Source organism: Desmodus rotundus, chromosome 1 (assembly GCF_022682495.2).
Source record: "Desmodus rotundus isolate HL8 chromosome 1, HLdesRot8A.1, whole genome shotgun sequence".
In the NCBI taxonomy this organism is placed as follows: Eukaryota; Metazoa; Chordata; class Mammalia; order Chiroptera; family Phyllostomidae; genus Desmodus; species Desmodus rotundus.
The window spans coordinates 146,099,302-146,117,779 of NC_071387.1; the positions used below are offsets into that span (position 1 = coordinate 146,099,302).

The 18,478-nt window shown below is 38.2% G+C and overlaps 1 protein-coding gene across 19 annotated transcripts in view; it reads left to right on the top strand.

The window, feature by feature from the left end:
* Positions 1 to 18,478, top strand: part of APC (APC regulator of WNT signaling pathway) — a 159,382-nt gene that overhangs the window by 120,046 nt on the left and 20,858 nt on the right. For 12 of the 19 annotated variants that reach the window (XM_024563317.3, XM_024563320.3, XM_053911481.1 and 9 more), the window contains 2 exons: positions 15,034 to 15,132; positions 17,667 to 18,045. In XM_024563317.3, coding sequence (XP_024419085.1) covers positions 15,034 to 15,132; positions 17,667 to 18,045 — 478 coding nt within the window. The remainder of the gene's footprint in view (positions 1 to 15,033; positions 15,133 to 17,666; positions 18,046 to 18,478) is intronic. The other 7 variants (XM_024563323.3, XM_045197674.2, XM_071219417.1 and 4 more) reach the window with 1 other exon arrangement.

The following is an 18,478-nucleotide window of genomic DNA, read 5'->3' on the forward strand; positions in this document are numbered from 1 at the left end:
ACCCAGAGTTCCAGCATGGGAAAATAAAGCCTCAAACCTCTGACTGAAAAAAACCTGTGGGGGTTGAGGCGGTGGAAGAAACTCCCAGCCTCACAAGAGAGTTCGCTAGAGAGGGTCCTAGAACGTACACAAGCCCACGCACCTGAGAATCAGCACCAGAAGGGCCCAATTTGCTTGTGGATAGCAGGGAAAGTGACTGAAAGCTGGCAGAGACTGGAGCAACTGCCATTGTTCCCTCTCGGACCCCTCTCCCACATACAGCACCACAGTACAGCAACCTGGATTGCCCTACCCTGGCAAATGCATAAGGCTCCACCCCTTACTATATAACAGGAACACTGAAACAAAAAAGAAAATGGCCCAAATGAAAGAACAGATCAAAGCTCCAGAAGAAATAAAACTAAGTGGCGAAGAGATAGCCAGCCTATCAGATGCATAGTTCAAAACACTGATAATCAGGATGCTCACAGAATTAATTGAGTATGGTCACAAAATAGAGGAAAAAATGAAGGCTATGCAAAGTGAAATAAAGGAAATGTACAGGGATCCAACAGTGAAGGGAAGGAAACTGGAACTCGCATCAATAGTGTGAACCAGAAGGAAAAAATAAACATTCAACCAGAGCAGAATGAAGAAACAAGAACTCAAAAAAATTAGGTGAGGCTTAGGGAACCTCTGGGACAACGTTAAATGTTCCAACATCCATATCATAGGGATGCCAGAAGGAGAAGAGGAAGAGCAAGAAATTGAAAACCTATTTGAAAATATGATGAAAGAGAACTTCCCCAATCTTGCAAAGGAAATAGACTTCCAGGACGTCCAGGAAGCTCAGAGGGTCCCAAAGAAGTTGGACCCAAGGAAGCACACTCCAACACACATCATAATTACATTAGCCAAGATTGAAGCTAAGGCGAGAATCTTAAAAGCAGCAAGAGAAAAGGAGAGAGTTACCTACAAAGGAGTTCCCATAAGACTATCAGCTGTTTTCTCAAAAGAAACCTTACAGGCAAGAAGGGGCTGGGAAGAAGTATTCCAAGTCATGAGAGGCAAGGGCCTACATCGAAGATTACCCTATCCAGCAAAGCTAACATATATAATGGAAGGGCAAATAAAGTGCTTCCCAGATAAGGTGAAGTTAAAGGAGTTCATCATCACCAAGCCTATATTACATGAAAAGGTAAAGGGACTTATTTAAGAAAAAGAATAAGATCAAAACTATGAACAGTAAAATGACAACAAACTCACAACTATCAACAACTGATCCTAAAAAAAAAAAACCCCTCAAAAACGAACTAAGCAAACAACTAGAACAAGGACGTAATCACAGAAATGGAGATCACATGGAGGGTTATCAGTGGGGAGGGGGAGGGGGGAATGGGGGAAAAGGTACAGGGAATAAGAAGCATAAATTGTAGAAAATAGGCAGGGTGGAGGGGAGTTAAGAATAATATAGGAAATGTAGAAGCCAAAGAACTTATATGTATGACCCATGGACGTGAACTAAGGTGGGGGAATGTGGGTGGGAGGGGTGTGCTGGGTGGAGGGGATTAGACAAATTACATCTGTTTATATTGAAATCTGACTTTTGTTTTAGTCTTCAGCCTTCCCTTTCCTGATACAGTCTTCATATTATAATTGGAGTGATCCTTGTAAAACACAAACCTGATCATATCACTTACTTGTTTAAACAATTCAGTGGCTACCCACTGGCCATAGAATAGAATTCAGGTTTCTTATGTTACATTCTCTTTCAGCAATATCTCTGTTTGCCCTGTTTCTCTCTCTCCCTTCCTTCAGCTCAACTTTTTCAGGTCCTCGAGTATAGTATGTCCCTGCCTTCCTTGAGTATAGTATGTCCCTGTGCCTAGAACTCTCTTTTACTCCCATTCACTTGTGTGTTTAACTCATGGTCTTACTCATCCTTCCCCTCAGTTTTAAATGGCACTTCTTTCAGGATGTTTTCCTTGTTCACACCTCCCTGAAATAGGTAAGGTGCTCTCAGGTGCTCTCTTCTGTTCTCACAGCATTTAGCAGAGTTTGTTGGTTTAATTGTCTATCTGCCTTTTTTAAGTCCTTTAGGGAGGACTGTATTGCCATTGCTCACCATTGTACCCCAAATACATGGGGTACAATGTTTTTAAGAGATGCTTGTTGGATATTAGTAAATGTTACTAATTTTGAAAAATAATTATAATATTTTTTGTTTTTGAAAAGGCAAGTATTGTATGATATTACTCTCATTATATATATATGTATGTATACAAGTGATACATGCACAGAGAAATGTCTGGAAAATGTTCTTCAGAATGTTACCAGTGTTATCCATAAGTATTGGGATTTCCATGGTTTTTACTTTCTTGTTTACGCCTTTATGTGTTTGGGTTTTTGTAATAGCATGAGATCTACTAAAAATATCAAATCAGCCCTGTCCAGGTAGCTCAGTTAGTGGGAGCATTGTTCCACACACCGAAAGGTTGTGGGTTTGATTCCTAGTCAGGGCACATACCTAGGCTGTGGGTTCCATCCCCGGTCAGGCAACTAATTGATGTTTCTCTCTCACATTGATGTTTCTCCCTCTCTCTCTCAAATCAGAAAACATATCCTCATTTGAGGATTAAAAAAATATAGTAAATCAGGAGTGTGTTTCATTCTTCAAATGATGAATTTTGATAGTGCAGTGAATTCAGTAGTAAACATGACAAGCATGTTTGGCAATATCAGTCATAGGTTTTTCTCCCAAATCAATGTTTTTATGACATTAATGCTATTAATGCCATTTATGTTTAAAACAATGCTACATCATATCTGCAAATCAATTAATGTAATACACCACATAAACAAAATGAAGGATAAAAATCTATAGTCATCAATGGATACAGAAAAAGTATTTAACAAAATCCAGCACCCATTTATGATAAAAACTCTCAGCAAGTGAGAATAGAGGAAATATACCTCAATATAATAAAGGCCATATATGACAAGCCCATAGCCAACATCATACTTGGTAGGGAAAAACTAAAAGTATTGCCCTTAAGATCATGAACAAGCCCTGGCTGGTGTGGATCAGTGGATTGAGCACTGACTTGCAAACCGAAGGGTTGCCAGTTCAGTTCCCAGTCAGGGCACATGCCTGGCTTGCAGGCCAGGTCCTAGTTATGGGCATTTGGGAGGCAACCAATCAATGTATCTCCTGTGCATTGATGTTTCTCTCCCTCTCTTTCTTCTTTCCCCTCTCTAAAAATCAATAAATAAAATCTTGAAAAAAATTTTTTTAAAAGATCAGGAGCGAGATTGGATGTCCACTTCACCACACTTATTTAACATAGTACTGGAAGTCCTAGCCACAGCAGTCAGATGAGAAGAAATAAAAGGCATCCAAGTTGGAAAGGAAAAGTAAAACTGTCCTTATTTCCAGATGACACAATACTATATATTGAGAACCCTAAAGATTCCACCTAAAGACTACTAGAACTGATAAATGAATTCATTAAAGTAACAGGTTACAATTAAATATTCAGAAATCAGTTGTGTTTTTTATACACCAATAATGAACTATCAGAAAGAGAAATTAAGAAAACAACCACATTTACAATTACATCAAAAAATAAAAATAAAATACTTATGAAGAAATTTAACCAAGAAGGTAAAAGACTTGCACTCGGAAAATTATAAGATATTGCAGATATGGAAGTATATACTATGTTCATGGGAAGAATTAATGTTGTTAAAATGTCCACACCAACCAAAGCAATCTATAGATTCAAAGCAGTTCCTATTGAAATACCATTGGCATTTTTCACAGAACCAGAACAAATAATCCAAAAATTTATATGGGATCACAAAAGATTCTCAATAGCCTCAACAATATTAAAAAAGGAGAACAAAGTTGGGGGTATCATGCTACCTGGTACCAAACTATGCCAGCACGGTACTGACACAAAAGCACACACAGATCAGTGGAATAGAATAGAGAGCCCAGAAGTAAGCCCCGACCTATATGGTCAGTTAATATATGGCAGTGGAGGCAAGAACATACAATGGGGTAAAGACAATTTATTTAATAAGTGGTGTTGGGAAACAGATACAATGCCAGAAAAAAAATGAAATTAGATCACCATTTTATACCATACACAAGAATAAACTCAAAGTGGATTAAAGACTTAAATGTAAGACTCAAAATCCACAAAAATCTTTGAAGAAAACAGGAAATAAAGTTCACATTTCTCTTAGCAGTATTTTTTTCTGATATAGCTCCTCAGGCAAGGGAAACAAAAGAAGATATGAACAAATGGAACTACATCCAACTAAAAAGTTTTGATATAGCAAAGGAAACAACAGAATGAAAAGATAATCCACTGGGTGGGAGAAGATATTTGCCAGTGACATACTCAATAAAAAGTTAATATCCAAAATTTACAAATCTCATACTCAACCCCCCAAAATAATCCAATTAAAAGATGGGAAGCCCTGGTGGGTGTGGCTCAGTGGATTGAGTGCCAGCCAATGTACCAAAGGGTCACTGGTTCGATTCCCAGTCAGGGCACATGCCTGGATTGCAGGCCAGGTCTACAGTGGGGGCAAGCAAGGGGCAACCACACATTGATGTTTCTCTCCCTCTCCCTCTTCTTCCCTTCCCCTCTCTCTGAAAATAAATAAATAAGATATTAAAAAATAAATACAAGTTTTTTTAAAGGTGCGCAGAGGACCTAAATAAACACTCCTCCAAAAAGGACATACAGATGGCCAACAAACACATGAAAAAAATGCTCAACATCACTAATCATCTGAGAAATGCAAATTAAAACCACAGTGAGATATCATCTCACACCTGTCAGAATGGCTGCCATCAATAAATCAACAAACAAGTGCTGGTGAGGATGTGGAGAAAGGGGAACGCTTCTTCACTGTCAGTGGGAATGCAGATTGGTGCAGACATTGTAGAATATAGTGTGAAGGTTCCTCAGTAAATTAGAAGTGGAACTGCATTATGATCCACAGATTCCACTTCTGGGTCTGTATCTGCAGAAACCCCAAACACTAATTTGAAAGGATATATACTCTCCTATATTCAGTGCAGTGTTATTTACAAAAGCCAAGATATGGAAGCAACCCAATGCCCATCAATAGATGATTGGCTTTAAAAAAAAAAAAAAAACTGGTACATATGTACGCATGCAATAAATGTTACTCGGCAATAAAAAAGAATGAAATCTTAATATCTGCAAGAGCGTGGATGATCTAGAGGATATTATGCCAAGTGATATATGTCAGACAGAGAAAGACAGATACCACATGTTTTCACTTATATGTAGAATCTAAAGAACAAAATAAAGGGCCCTGACCAGCAGGGCTCAGTTGGTTGAACATCATCTCTCAAAGCAAAAGGTAGACATTTCAATTCCTGGTCGGGGCACATCCCTGGGTTTTTGGCCCAGTCCCCAGTTGGAGTGGGTGTAAGAGGCAACCAATTGATGTTTCTCTCATACATCAATGTTTCTCTCCCTCTCCTTCTCCCTCCTTTCCCTCTCTCTAAAAATAAATAAATAAAATGTTTTTTTAAAGAACAAAATAAAGAAACAAACAAAATAGAAACAAACTCATAGACCGAGAGTTGCCAGAGAAGAGGGGTATTGGAGGACTGGGTGAAAAAGATGAAGGGATTAAGAAGTACAAATTGGTAGTTACGAAATAGTCACAGGGATGTAAAGGACAGCATGGGGAATACAGTCAGTAGTCTTGCAGTACCTGTGTATGGTGCATGGTGGGTACCTGAAATACCGGGCAGTCATTGTCTAACAACTATGATGTACACCTGAAACTAATACAAAATAACATTGAATGTAAACTGTCACTGAAAAATACAATTTTTTAAAAGTACCAATAACTATTTTAAAAATAGTGGAAAAAAAAAGTAAAGTAAAACAATGCTACATCTACTTCCAGATCCTAATGTAGATGAGTGATCGTTATCTGTGGAACTGTGATTTAGTTATACCAAGATTCCTTTAACGTATGTTAATAGGATCTGCACAATGACAACTTCTTGGGGTTTGTTTGTTTTGTTTTATTATTTGCTCCAGAGTCAAAAACCATGAGTACTAATTCAAAACGAAAGTCAGTCTCTTGGACTTTCTCAAGATCACTGTAGCAGGATCAGCCAAAACTTCTATCCTGGCGCACCTTTCTCTCCCACCACGTGGAAGTTCGTTGTCCCCTCTTTCACTTCATTTCCTGTTTACCTTCACTGTGCCAGAATGATCTTTACAAAGAGTTAATCACCCTTTCTATAAAACTTTTTATTGGCTTCCTTTGATTCTTAGAATAAGATAACCTTTTATTTTGGCCTATCTAAACTGGCTCCTACCTAACTTGTCAGTTTTATATCACACTTTGCTCTCATCACTTCAGCCACACTGGCCTTTCAGTATCTCAGTCACTTGGCTTCCTTCTCCTGCAGCCTGTACAGAGTCTATTTCTGCTCTTTTTGTCCCACTTCATTCGATTAACATCAATTCATGGTGAACTTAAGCATGACTTTCTCAAGAGAGTTGAATAGTTCAAATCCCACTGTTATAGGTTGTCCTGGCATGTTTCTCTTTTTTGAAGACTACCGCATTTGCACTTTTACATTTATTTGTGTGATTCTTTGATTAATATCTATTTCTCCTATTGGACTGTAAGCTCAGAAGGGCAAGGATTCAATCTAGTTTTGTCAATTTTCATGCTCCCATGTCCCTGATAAAGAGCACGTAACCATAAGTATGTGTTGCTCGGAAAGACTGACACCGCTCCTAGAAATAGAGTTTCTTGATCTGTAATTAGTCCCCGTGAAAGTTAGATGGAAAGAGAAAGCTAGAAGTAAACTGTATAAGTCAGATCCCTGATTGCTTAGCAGATAATTACGTGTGTAGTTCATTTATGAATTGGTTCTCAGCTTTTCCCTTTCAAGCTTCAAATGAGATCTCTAGTGACAGCTAGTACGTAGTGATGAATTTCAACTGAGAATGGGAAAAGTTGAAATTGGTAGGACATTCTTTTCTGCTGCTAATGAATGTTTTAAAGTTTTTAGTGTAGGAAACCTCAAACATACAGAGGCATACAGAACGATATAGTAATCCACACGTACCTCATCCACTTTGCCCTTTCGTTTTATTTTTGAAGAAGATCCCAAGCATCATTATTTCTTCCCTGGATATTTTACTGTGTGTTTCCAAAAGACAAGAACACTTTTAAGATACCTAACTACAGGGCCATCATTCCACTCCCAAAGAAATTAACAGTAACTTTTTAATAGCATCAAATATCCAGTCAGTATTCAAATTTGCAGTTTTTTCATAAATGTCATGATTTTTCACAGTTTATTTGACTCAGGGTCGGATACGATTCATGCACTGAGATTGGTTAATAAAGCTCTGAAGTCTCTTACTATAGGTTTCTTCTTTATCTCTTTTGTTTTCTTTCCATTTATTTGTTGAGGAGCCAAAGTTGTGTGTCTTACAGAGATTTTTGTAGTCTCCGTGGTGTAGTTTGACATGTTTCTCCATCTGTATTTCCTGTAAATTGGTAGTTGGATCTAGAAATGTTGTCAGAGGTGGGTTCAATCCTCTTTGGGGGCGGGGGCAAGACTTCTTCATTGGTAACAGTGTGTGGTTTTTCCATCAGGAGGCACATTAATGCCTAGTTTTCTCTCTGTTTTGATCTTAATAGCCATGTACTCAGTGCCTAGCTCCATTAATTCATTAGGAGTTACAAAATTAGCTGGAATACTTCTATAAAGAGAAACTTCTCCTTATCTACTGTTTGATTACTCCCAAGTACAGTTCATACAAAAGAAATAATAATAAAATGGGAAATTCTTGCTTCTTTCCTTTCTTATATCAGGTTTCACAATGAGTTGGAGATGCTACGTTATAGTAGAACCCTTCCCAAAGTGAGCAAGCAGGAGGATATGAGAGGTTCTGGCCCAGCAGGTGTAATAGAAGTTGTATACCAACTCTGTTAAGTGTAACTGTCAGGCACAGTGACAGATCATATCCTTCTAGGCCCCCTCAGCAAACATTTGAAGGCCTATACTGGCAATGGATATGTTGGGATAAATGAGGGGGAAGCAGAAAATAAAGAGATACTTGACTCTAATATGTAGTAAAAAGGAATTGTACGTACTTGAAGGATAAGTACTCGTACTTTCATCTTATTTCTACCTCTCTACCCCTCAGCCCATTTTTCACTCTACTGTTAACCTCTTCCCCAACTGTTACCTTTTCCCCTGAAAGATAATATAAAACTCATCAATGTTTAACATATGTTTACTAAGCATGTATGTTATGCCAAGACTGTTCTCAGCCCTAGGATATGGTGGTGACCTGGGTAGATGCTACCTTGTCCACAAAAAATTTATGGACTAGAAGTAAGATGTGAGTGGTTTCCATAAAGTGTGTAAGTACTGTGAGAGGGCAAGTACATAATGCTACAGGAGCACATGTTAGAAGCCTTTACCTAGTTTTAGGGTGAGTTTGGGTGGCCCTGAAGAAAATTATAAATTAATTTATTATGACTCCTCAAAAACATTTGGGTAAATTAGATACAGTAATCTAGTTGAACTATGAGGGTGGCTTGGGGTTCAGGAAGAACTGATAAATTTGAGAGAGCCCCTTACTTAGCAGATAGATATCTGAGTATCTGAAAATATTTAGGAAACAGAATCCATAAGATTTAGTGTTAGACATGAGGGTTGAGGGGGAAGAAGTCAAGAATGACTCGCAGGTTTCTGTCCCAGGTGGCTAGAAGAATGGTGATACAATTCATTGATACCACCAGATGAAGAGCAGGTTTGTGGGGGGAAATAATCTAGTTTTTTTGTTAATGTTAAGTTTTTTGAAAAATGTTAAGTTTTAAGATGTTAAGACATTGAAGTAGAAATGTCGGGTAGGCTCTTTGGGGTTTGAATTGAGTGAAAGGGTGAGTAATTTGCTAATTAAAGGTATGAAAGATTTTTACATCTTTTGTGAGTATAAAGTGAAAAGATGAAGACCTGGGCTAAAATACAAAAGCAAGGGAATAATACTGTTCAAAAAAAGAGGAAATAGTTAACAGTACCTATAGTCAACCATAAGAACTGAAAAATGTCCATTGTATTTTTTTAAAAAGAGGGAAGTTCAGTGCTGTCCTTGACAAAATTAGTTTCATTGGCTTTCCTCCCTGCCATACCATATTAGAGTGTGTTGGCGTTTAGATGAAAGGCTAAAAAGTACTGAGGAAGAAAGCAATTTTAGCTAACTCAGAAAGTCTGGATGTGAACTGCCCAAGAGAGAAATGGCTGTTAACTGATGCATAAGTACATATTTGAGAGAAAATTCAGAGATTGTGTTTTCAGATGGACAAGATGAGCATGTTTGAATGGTGGTGGAAAGGAGCCAGGGCAGGGAAAGGATCCAGAGCACACATGAAGGGATGGGCTTTTAGAGAGGAGAAGGGTTGCATCTGATGCCATAGAAGGGAAGATGGAAAAGGCTATGAAGGCAGGTACTTTGTTGGTTTGGTAGCAGGAAGCCAAGAGAGTTTTTTTGAATGTCTTCTCTTTCTCTGTAAATTAGAAGATAAAATTATTTGTGGAAAAGGAAGGAGAAGAGCCACAGTTTTGTACAAAACTGGGCGTGTCTAAAATAGCCACTATGAAGAAAGGTAGGAGAGCTAACTAGGGATACACAAGGATTGCGGGTGCAACACTAAGGGCCCAGGTGTGTTGGTGACCATAAAGCTTATATGGGCAGCATGCTGCAGAGTTGCATGATTTTCTCACATGTTCAAATTTCTCAAATACTTCTCAGGAGTTCATATCAGGAGGCAGAGAGACAGTGGGATTCATCTACAGTTGCAGTGTTTCCCAGCAGGTAGGGCAAAACTATTGAAAACTAGCAAGAGAATTACGGAAGTAATAGACCACAGGAAATTCAAATTAGAGTATCTAGAGTGTTCTATGCACTGGATATTTCAGTTGTTTCAAAAAAGCTTTCTTGGGAAAGGTTAAAGGGGATTGATAGACACATAAGCTATCAACAGGACACATAACTGCACTATTCAGAGATGATTCACTTTGGGATGATGGAAAATTATGCAGAATATGGCTGTGATGTCCTTGGCTAAAATGGAGTGGAAGAGAAACTGTCATGGAAGATGAGATCACAGAATTAAGGGGCTTTGATTTTGAATGGGTCATGTGCTTGGATGTTGAAGTTACTCAGAATGATGGCAGTAATTGAAGTGAAAGGAACTTAGTGACCCTTGTACCAGAGTATTTAATGATTGAGGACAGTGATTGGGAGGTTGGTAGGTGACAGCACTGGGGAACGGGAAAGGTGATTATTACACAAATTTGGGGCTGTTACAGGAAAGTGGAGGAGTAATGGTTTCAAAGTGGTAATGAAGAGTGAGGAAAACAAAGACTTACACTATGTCCTCACTCAAGTATGTGGGATGTGGGAAAGAGTGCTGTGAGGGGAAGTGATGTCCTGTGAGAGCTAGGTTTCAGTGAAGGCCAAGACTAAAAGGAGCATTAAGTGAATAGTTGAGGATGTAGGGGTATTTATGAAGCATGGAACCTGGAACAAGGAAGGTTAGATAGGAAAGAGAAATAGGGTCTCACGCATTTTAGGGCTGAGAGTGGGGAATAATACAGAAAGAACTTAGTGTCTTTGGACAGTAAGCAAGGCTGATTTAAGGAATGTGCATATCATGACTGATTTCAATAGGTCTTACTGTGGTGAGAGAGTTAATCACACTCAGATTTCTTCAGAATTGAGTGGTGAATTGGGCAGAAACACTTCTTAAGACGTTACCATTTCTTGTGGTAGGGAGACTCCAGTCTCTGAAAAATGTTGGCTAAAGTCTAGCCATAATAAAGGGGCCCAGGAAAGATCCTCAGGGCCCAAGTTCTTGACTTACAGTGAGTGTGGGTATGGAAATGTTCTCTTGATGTCTCCTTATAATAAATGCAGCTGGATTTCTAGCTAGATACATTGGGAGGGCAGGAATGTCCCCAAATCAGGGAACTGTGTAGAAGATACTAAGCCTGAAGCTTAAAGAACATTTGATGTCTACACTGAGGTGAATGTCAGAACATTTTATTGTGGAAACAGTTTTTCCCTTGTTTCATATTTAACCCCTTGTTTCTCTTTTGTTTCAAATAGTGTATTAGTTATCTATTGCTGCTAAACAAATAATAGCAGCTTAAAACAACAAACTTTAGCAGCTTCCACAAAAAATGTCTGTTTTTGTTTCTGTAGCCAAGTATCTCTAGTTGAGGGTCTCTCACAGGGATGCAGTCAGGTGTTGGCTGGGACTACAGTCATCTCAAGGCTTGACTAGGGGAAGATCTGCTTCTAAACACTCATATGGTTATTAGCAGGCCTCATGTCCTCACTGGCTTTTGGCCAGAAATCAATTTCTTGCCACCTGGGTATATCCAAAGGGCAATTCAAACACAGTAGCTGGCTTCTCTCAGTGAGAACAAGAGAGGGTGCCTGAGATGGAAGCCACAGTCCTTGTTACATTATCTTAGAAGTGACTTCTCATCCCCTTGCAGCATACTCTTCACTAGAAGCCAGTTCATTAAATCTAACCCACACTCAAAGGCAGGGGGTTACACAAAGGAATGAATACCAAGAGACAAGGATCATTAAGGGTTGTGTTAGACCCTACCTACCACAAACAGTAAAAATAAAGATGGTAAGCTCACCTCAGGACGAGTCATTCCCCTTCTACTGGAGACCAGGAAGGGCCCCTTACCTGAATTACTACAATTAAAAAAACCTATTTTCTTTATCCTGAGTCATAGTCCCTCAGATCCATCTCTTTATTGCATCCAGAATAAGCTCTTTTTCTACAAATTTCCTTCCCTCTGCCCCCCCTTGCTCCCTCTTCCCTCACCTCTTTCCATTCCTCACCCCTTCTCTCCTCCCCCTCCTCCTTTGATCTCTCTCCCCCTCGACACACACACACACACACACACACACCATGTTCTTTCTGACCTTCACTTATGCTTCTGCTTCATCTGGGCTGCCCTGTGGTTAATCCTCCTCGTTTTTGTTGGCTAAACTCCTTCTCATAGTTCAAGTACAAAATCAGATAGCACTTTTTCTAGGAAGCCCTCCTAGTACTCCCAAAACAGTATACGAGTATGTCCTTCCTGTGTATTCACACAGCCACTATCAAAGCATTTACCACTAAGTATTTACATGTTGAACTCAAGACTATGTGCAGTGAGGGTAAGACTGTCTTCACTTATATCTCTAAAAACTAGCACTATACCTAGGAAGTAGCAGAAGCTCAGTAAATATTTGCTGTTTGGTTGCATATGAATTGAACATTATAAAAGCACCCAGCAGCTGGTGGCAGTGGAAGGAGATTCAGAGTGAGTCTCTCTGCTGCCCTTTCTCACTGCCCTGAGGAGTGCTAACTAGCTGCTTCAAATTAAGAAGTGTCCCTGGAGGACTAATCAACATAAAGCATCCAGACCCACAAAAGGAGAAGAGATTGGAAAACATAGACACTCTGGGACTCTTTACTAGTATCCTTACTCCATCCCTAGATTTCCCTGTGTGAGGGAACATAAGTACATCTTCATGCTTTTATGTGAAGAGACATAAAAAACATCTCTCAAGTTGGCATTTTTTTAATCTTAATTTTAGAGTGAGGGGAAGGGAGAAGGAAAGAGAGGGAGAGAAACCAATGTGGAGAGGATATCAGCTACCTCATACTACCCCAACCAGGGACCTGGCCTGAAACCCAGACTTGTGCCCTGACCGGGAATCAAACCGGTGACCTTTTGGTTTTCAGGACAGTGCTCAACCAACTGAGCCACACCAGTCAGGGCTCAAAGTGGCACTTTAAAAATCAACTTCATTGAGGAAAGATTAACATACAATAAAATGTACCTATTTTAACTATACAGTTAAATGAATTTTACATTTACAATTTTTTTAGATTTTTATAATTAAATTTACAAATGTAATTTTCTCTTTAAAATGTTACTGTGAATGATGGTCTTAAATATGCTTTTGTTGACTAGTCAGAAAACACTAACCTTGGCCTGCAATATGACCTCTATGGAAGTTCTAAGCGGTCCTTTTAAAAATGAGCTTTATACAATTACCTATTTAAGGACTTTTTATAACAAATTCAGAAATTTCTGTGTGAGTATTTCATGGTTGCACACTGTTAGAATGCTGACTAATCACTTAAGAATGCTTGTTAACAATTTTCTGTGTTGTCTACCAGTGGAAGTTAGCAGATGAACAGTAAAGGTTGCTAGACTACAGGGAAGTTCTTAACACGTCATCAAGTGACCTTCGTGCACAAAAAGAAATTACAAGATCAGTTGATTCCAAAATTTAGGGAAATGGGGTACATTCAGAGATATCGATTCATTCTAGCCCTTTGTACGCCCCAGGAAATACCAACCTCCAATCCTCAAACCTATTATTCCCTATTTCCTTTTTGCTCACCCCCCTTCTCCAATTAGCATCTATGTCTGAAAGACAATTAGAACCAGCAATGGTATCCCTCCCTGTTCTTATGGATTTTACTTCTAGCTCTTCATTCAGTTTCTAATTTGACAAATATTTTGTGGGTACCTACTAGGAACCTAAGACTACCCTTCATACCAAGAATACAGCAGTGAACAGAATGAGCTTTTTCTACCCTCAAAAAGCTTATGTTCTAGTTTTTCCTTTTGAAAGGTTGAGAACTACAGCAGAATACCTGCCAATATCACTTTCTAATTGAACATTATTTTTATAATTGTTATTCTTAATTATTAATGAATGCCTGTCCAGAGTTGCATCCTATGTTCTCAGGTGCCCATTATACATTCTTACTGGATTTCATTATAATCAAAGGCAAACTCAGTCCCCACACTGAAAGTCATCATCTCTTCCTGGGTTTCATGTATTTATTAGTGGCACTATTATCTACCCATGTAGCCAAGCTCGGCACTTCCAAATGGACCTTGACTCCAAACATGTCTTTACTCACATCCAAAGTAGTTAGCCAACCATTGGATTTTATCCCCTAAATATTGGGCATCCCCATCCCCCTATTCTAACTTCCTGACTTTGGGCCCTCAGAACCACTCAACTATTAGAAGTACCCACTTCCTAATTTCCCATCTGTGATCTCTTCATCCTGTCCTCCGTGCTCTTTTTGAGACACAATTCTGGCTCTGTCATTCCCCTGCCTAAAGTCTAGTGACTGTCTTAACATCCGCATCTTGAAAGCAATACCTTTAAAATGACACATGAGATACTTAATAGTTTAATCCAACCTGTATCTCCCACCACACACCTTGTGTTCTGTTCACAGGGAGCTGGAATACTCCATGCTTTCATATTTAAACCTTTACACAGGCTCTTTTGCCAGTCCCCTATCCCAAAATTCAAGGCCTGTCTCCTATCTTAAATGTGACATTTTATGCAGCTTTTAATAGCTTCTAAATAGCTCATTGTTTCTTTCTGTTTTCCTTTAGTATTTTATATAGTCTTATATGATAGTACTCATCATATCATACTCCAAGTATTTATTTTTTTCATGTCTTTCTCAAACAGAAGTTTCAAGCAGTCCTCTCTGTACCGTAAACTCCCAGAGAACTTGGACTATACCAAATTCAGTCGGTTTTGTGGTAATTTGGAGCATTTCATCAATCAAAACGGAGATTTCTGTGAATCTGTTTATATTTAACTGAATATGGTTGCATGTCTTTGGATCTGTGAAAAAATATTACTCTTAGAAGTTCTTCAGTGTTTGGTTACTTCCATAGTGTGGTTTAACTGTCTTTTGCAACAAATCTCATTTTCTTCAGTTTTTCTCTAAAATTTACTTAATAAATTTATAAGTATAAACATTTATTTTGAGAAGTTGATGTTCACACTTTTAATGGTATATTTAGCTGTCTACCCTCAAGAGTATCTTAACATGAAGTTAGCTGTCTGTATTCATGTGCAGTCTCAATCACACTATTTATAATTGCTTCATTTCTAGGGCTCAACTACACGAATGGATCATGAAACAGCCAGTGTTTTGAGTTCTAGTAGCACGCACTCTGCTCCTCGAAGGCTGACAAGTCATCTGGGAACCAAGGTAACAGAAGATTACAAATCGGGTCACTAATACTATGAATACTTCTAGTATTCACTAGATATGTTGCTAAAAACATTCTTCATCTTTTACATAGAGGAGAATTATGATTCCATCATCACAGTCTCTTAAAGAAGTGACATCTTTTTATACAAAGAAGTGCAGACAAAGGGAAAATAAAGATTATAAAAAGTGCCAAATTAGCAAGTTGGTTTTTGGTTTGGTTTTGTTTGTTTGTTTTCATTTTTTTTCAGCCATATCCACTTCTCTGTAAGTATCCAAAGCTCCAGCCTCACTGACTGACTTGCTACTTCCCGAGCTCTCCCTGTGACTTTCTGCCTCCCGGCCTTACCTGCAGTGGCACACACTTCTACTTCCTACCGCACCTCACAACAGCTGTCAAAGCTGTAGCCAGCCTTCAGAACTCTTCTCAGGCTTCACCTCTTTACAAAATATTTCCCGATGCCCGTGGTCCTCCTGCTTCCCTGTGTAGTCTCTCTCTGTCCTTTGAATCACTACAGCTTGCATGAAACGGTTTGGGAAAACGGGCTTTTTACATATTGTTTTTGCTGCCTTTAGCACAGAGCCTGCATATAACAAGTGTTTAATAAATATTTATTTAAGTAGATGGAAAAATCATTGAAGTTGAATGTTATCCAGTGCTAATAAGTCAGCTTTCTTAGGGTCTCCCAGATGTTAGCAAATATCTTAGGAGTTGGGAATAGTATGTTTGAGAAGAAAATAATTATTTTACTATTGTTTAAAAGCCAGAGGTTTTAATACTGTATTGACAAAGAATGAAATTCTAATATTACTAAACAACATATTTTTCATTAAATCCTAAATAATTACATTAATTGTTTTCATTATATACTCTATATATCCTTTCTTTATTTTAGTAATATAATAGCTTTTAGGAAAAACATTTTAAAATAACTAATGTTGATTTAAGAAATGAATTTTAGAGTAGTCCATGATATTGTTAATATAAGACTTAATTCTTACAATAACTCACAAGAACTACTACTTGGGACCTCTGGAGTCCTAGTAACTGTGCTAGGAGTTTTATGTATGTTATCTCTGATCTTCTGAAAGCCCCTGTGAGTTATTCTTGTTTGTCTTTTTTAAATGAGAAAACTGATTTAAAAAAAAAAGATTTAGGCTGCTGTTGTACAAATTGGAATCCAACCACAGATCTGTCCAACATCAAGAAGTAGTTTTCACTATAAAGAAAATCTCTAATATTCAGTGTTACTGTTGGGTGAAGACTGACAGCTGGAATACCTTTTCCTTTTTGAAGTAATTTTTGCATAATATTAAGACCTTCCTACATTTTTGAATGACAGCTACTACCCCATATATGTATTACTTCATTGAATCTTTACAGAGAAAGCCCTCTTGGGTAAGTCCCTCCATTTTGCAACTGAGAAAATGGACTAAGAGAAATCTGATAACCTGGTAGTGTCAGTTTGCTCATTTCTAAGTGGTGGAGCCCGAATTTGAAAGCCCATTTATCCACAGTTCCACATTGCCTTCCTATCACGATTACCTCTAAGTGTGTGTGTGTGTGTGTGTGTGTGTGTGTGTGTGTGTGTGTGTGTTTACACATTTAGAGTTTCTCCACCTAAGCACTATTGGCTGGCTAATTCTTTGTTAGCAGCATCTATGATCTGTACCCATTAGACACCGGTAGCACTTCCTCCTACGGTTGAGGAAACAAAAAATGTCTCCAAGGTATTGCCACTAGTTAAGAACCACTGATTTATAGACATGACACATTCTTTATACAATAGCCTCTACTTCTCTGTGTTAACCTTGAGCTTTAAAATGAAGTTGATCACAGTCCAGGGTAACAGGGTGCTGTTTCCTGTTTCTAATCTGCTTCCAAGTAAATCCTTAGAACTTACTGTCAGAGAGTAATTGATGCTTAGGAGTTGCTTTAAAAAAATATTGTATAAGAATCTTGGCCTTGTACTCTGTATGTGATCATGGCATTCTTTTCATGGCAGAGTATTTTTATATGTGTAAGGGAGAAATCTTATAATTTTAACAATACTATTATAATTATAATCTGATGAGGGGTAGTGGTTGCTGAGAACCAGTACTTAGTGAATAATGATTGTTGAAAAATGTTTTATATTAATTCATTATAGCTGTAGATTTAAAGAAGTAAAAATTTTTAATTGTGCACAGAATTTAGATAGATCACATTTCTCACAGTGTATGAGTGAAGTTAGTTGATTTTCATTCATTATAATCAGGGATCCAGATAAACAGCAATTTAAGTGTGTAAGAACCAACTTTCTCTTTCAGCACCATATACTACCACTACTGTTATTTACTCATATAATCAAATCAGTGATAATTTTATATAGATTTTGAAATAACATTCATTACTTCATCCTGAAAAGGTTTTTTCTTTTTGTTTTTGTTTTTTTTTTAATGAGTTACAATAAATATCCCATTCATCACTTCATTGGTGTTGACTTTTGGATATTAAAGTCATAATTTTGTTTCTAAACTCATTTGGCCCACAGGTGGAAATGGTGTATTCATTGTTGTCAATGCTTGGTACTCATGATAAGGATGATATGTCGCGAACTTTGCTAGCTATGTCTAGCTCCCAAGACAGCTGTATATCCATGCGACAGTCTGGATGTCTTCCTCTCCTCATCCAGCTTTTACATGGCAATGACAAAGACTCTGTGTTGTTGGGAAATTCCCGGGGCAGTAAAGAGGCTCGGGCCAGGGCCAGTGCAGCACTCCACAACATCATTCACTCACAGCCTGATGACAAGAGAGGCAGGCGTGAAATCCGAGTCCTTCATCTTTTGGAACAGATACGAGCTTACTGTGAAACCTGTTGGGAGTGGCAGGAAGCCCACGAACAAGGCATGGACCAGGACAAAAATCCAAGTATGTTCCCTATAGTGTACATCATAGCGCGTGTTACAAAACAAATGTAAAAGGTTTTTTTTTAACTTTTTTAGTTAGTATGTTGTCTTTATGAACAGGAAGGAGAAATGCATATTAGCCATCTACACTAATGTACTTTAAAGCTTAAGTCTATTTTAAAGTCTACAATTAAGAAAAAAATTAGCAAAGGAAAATGTTACATGTACTGCTATGCAGCCAAAAAAAGAATAGGAAGTCAAGAGAGACGCACAGGGTCATAGCATAGTAGATCTAGAAAGGACTTGAGCAATTATGTTGCCTATCTCTTTTATTTTATAGATAAAGTTCAGGAAAGTAACTTACATAAGTTTTTTCAGCTATTTGTGACCAAGCCATTATCTTCTACATTTGCATATCACTCTACTCAGTGGATACAGAGCTGTTACATCTGTTG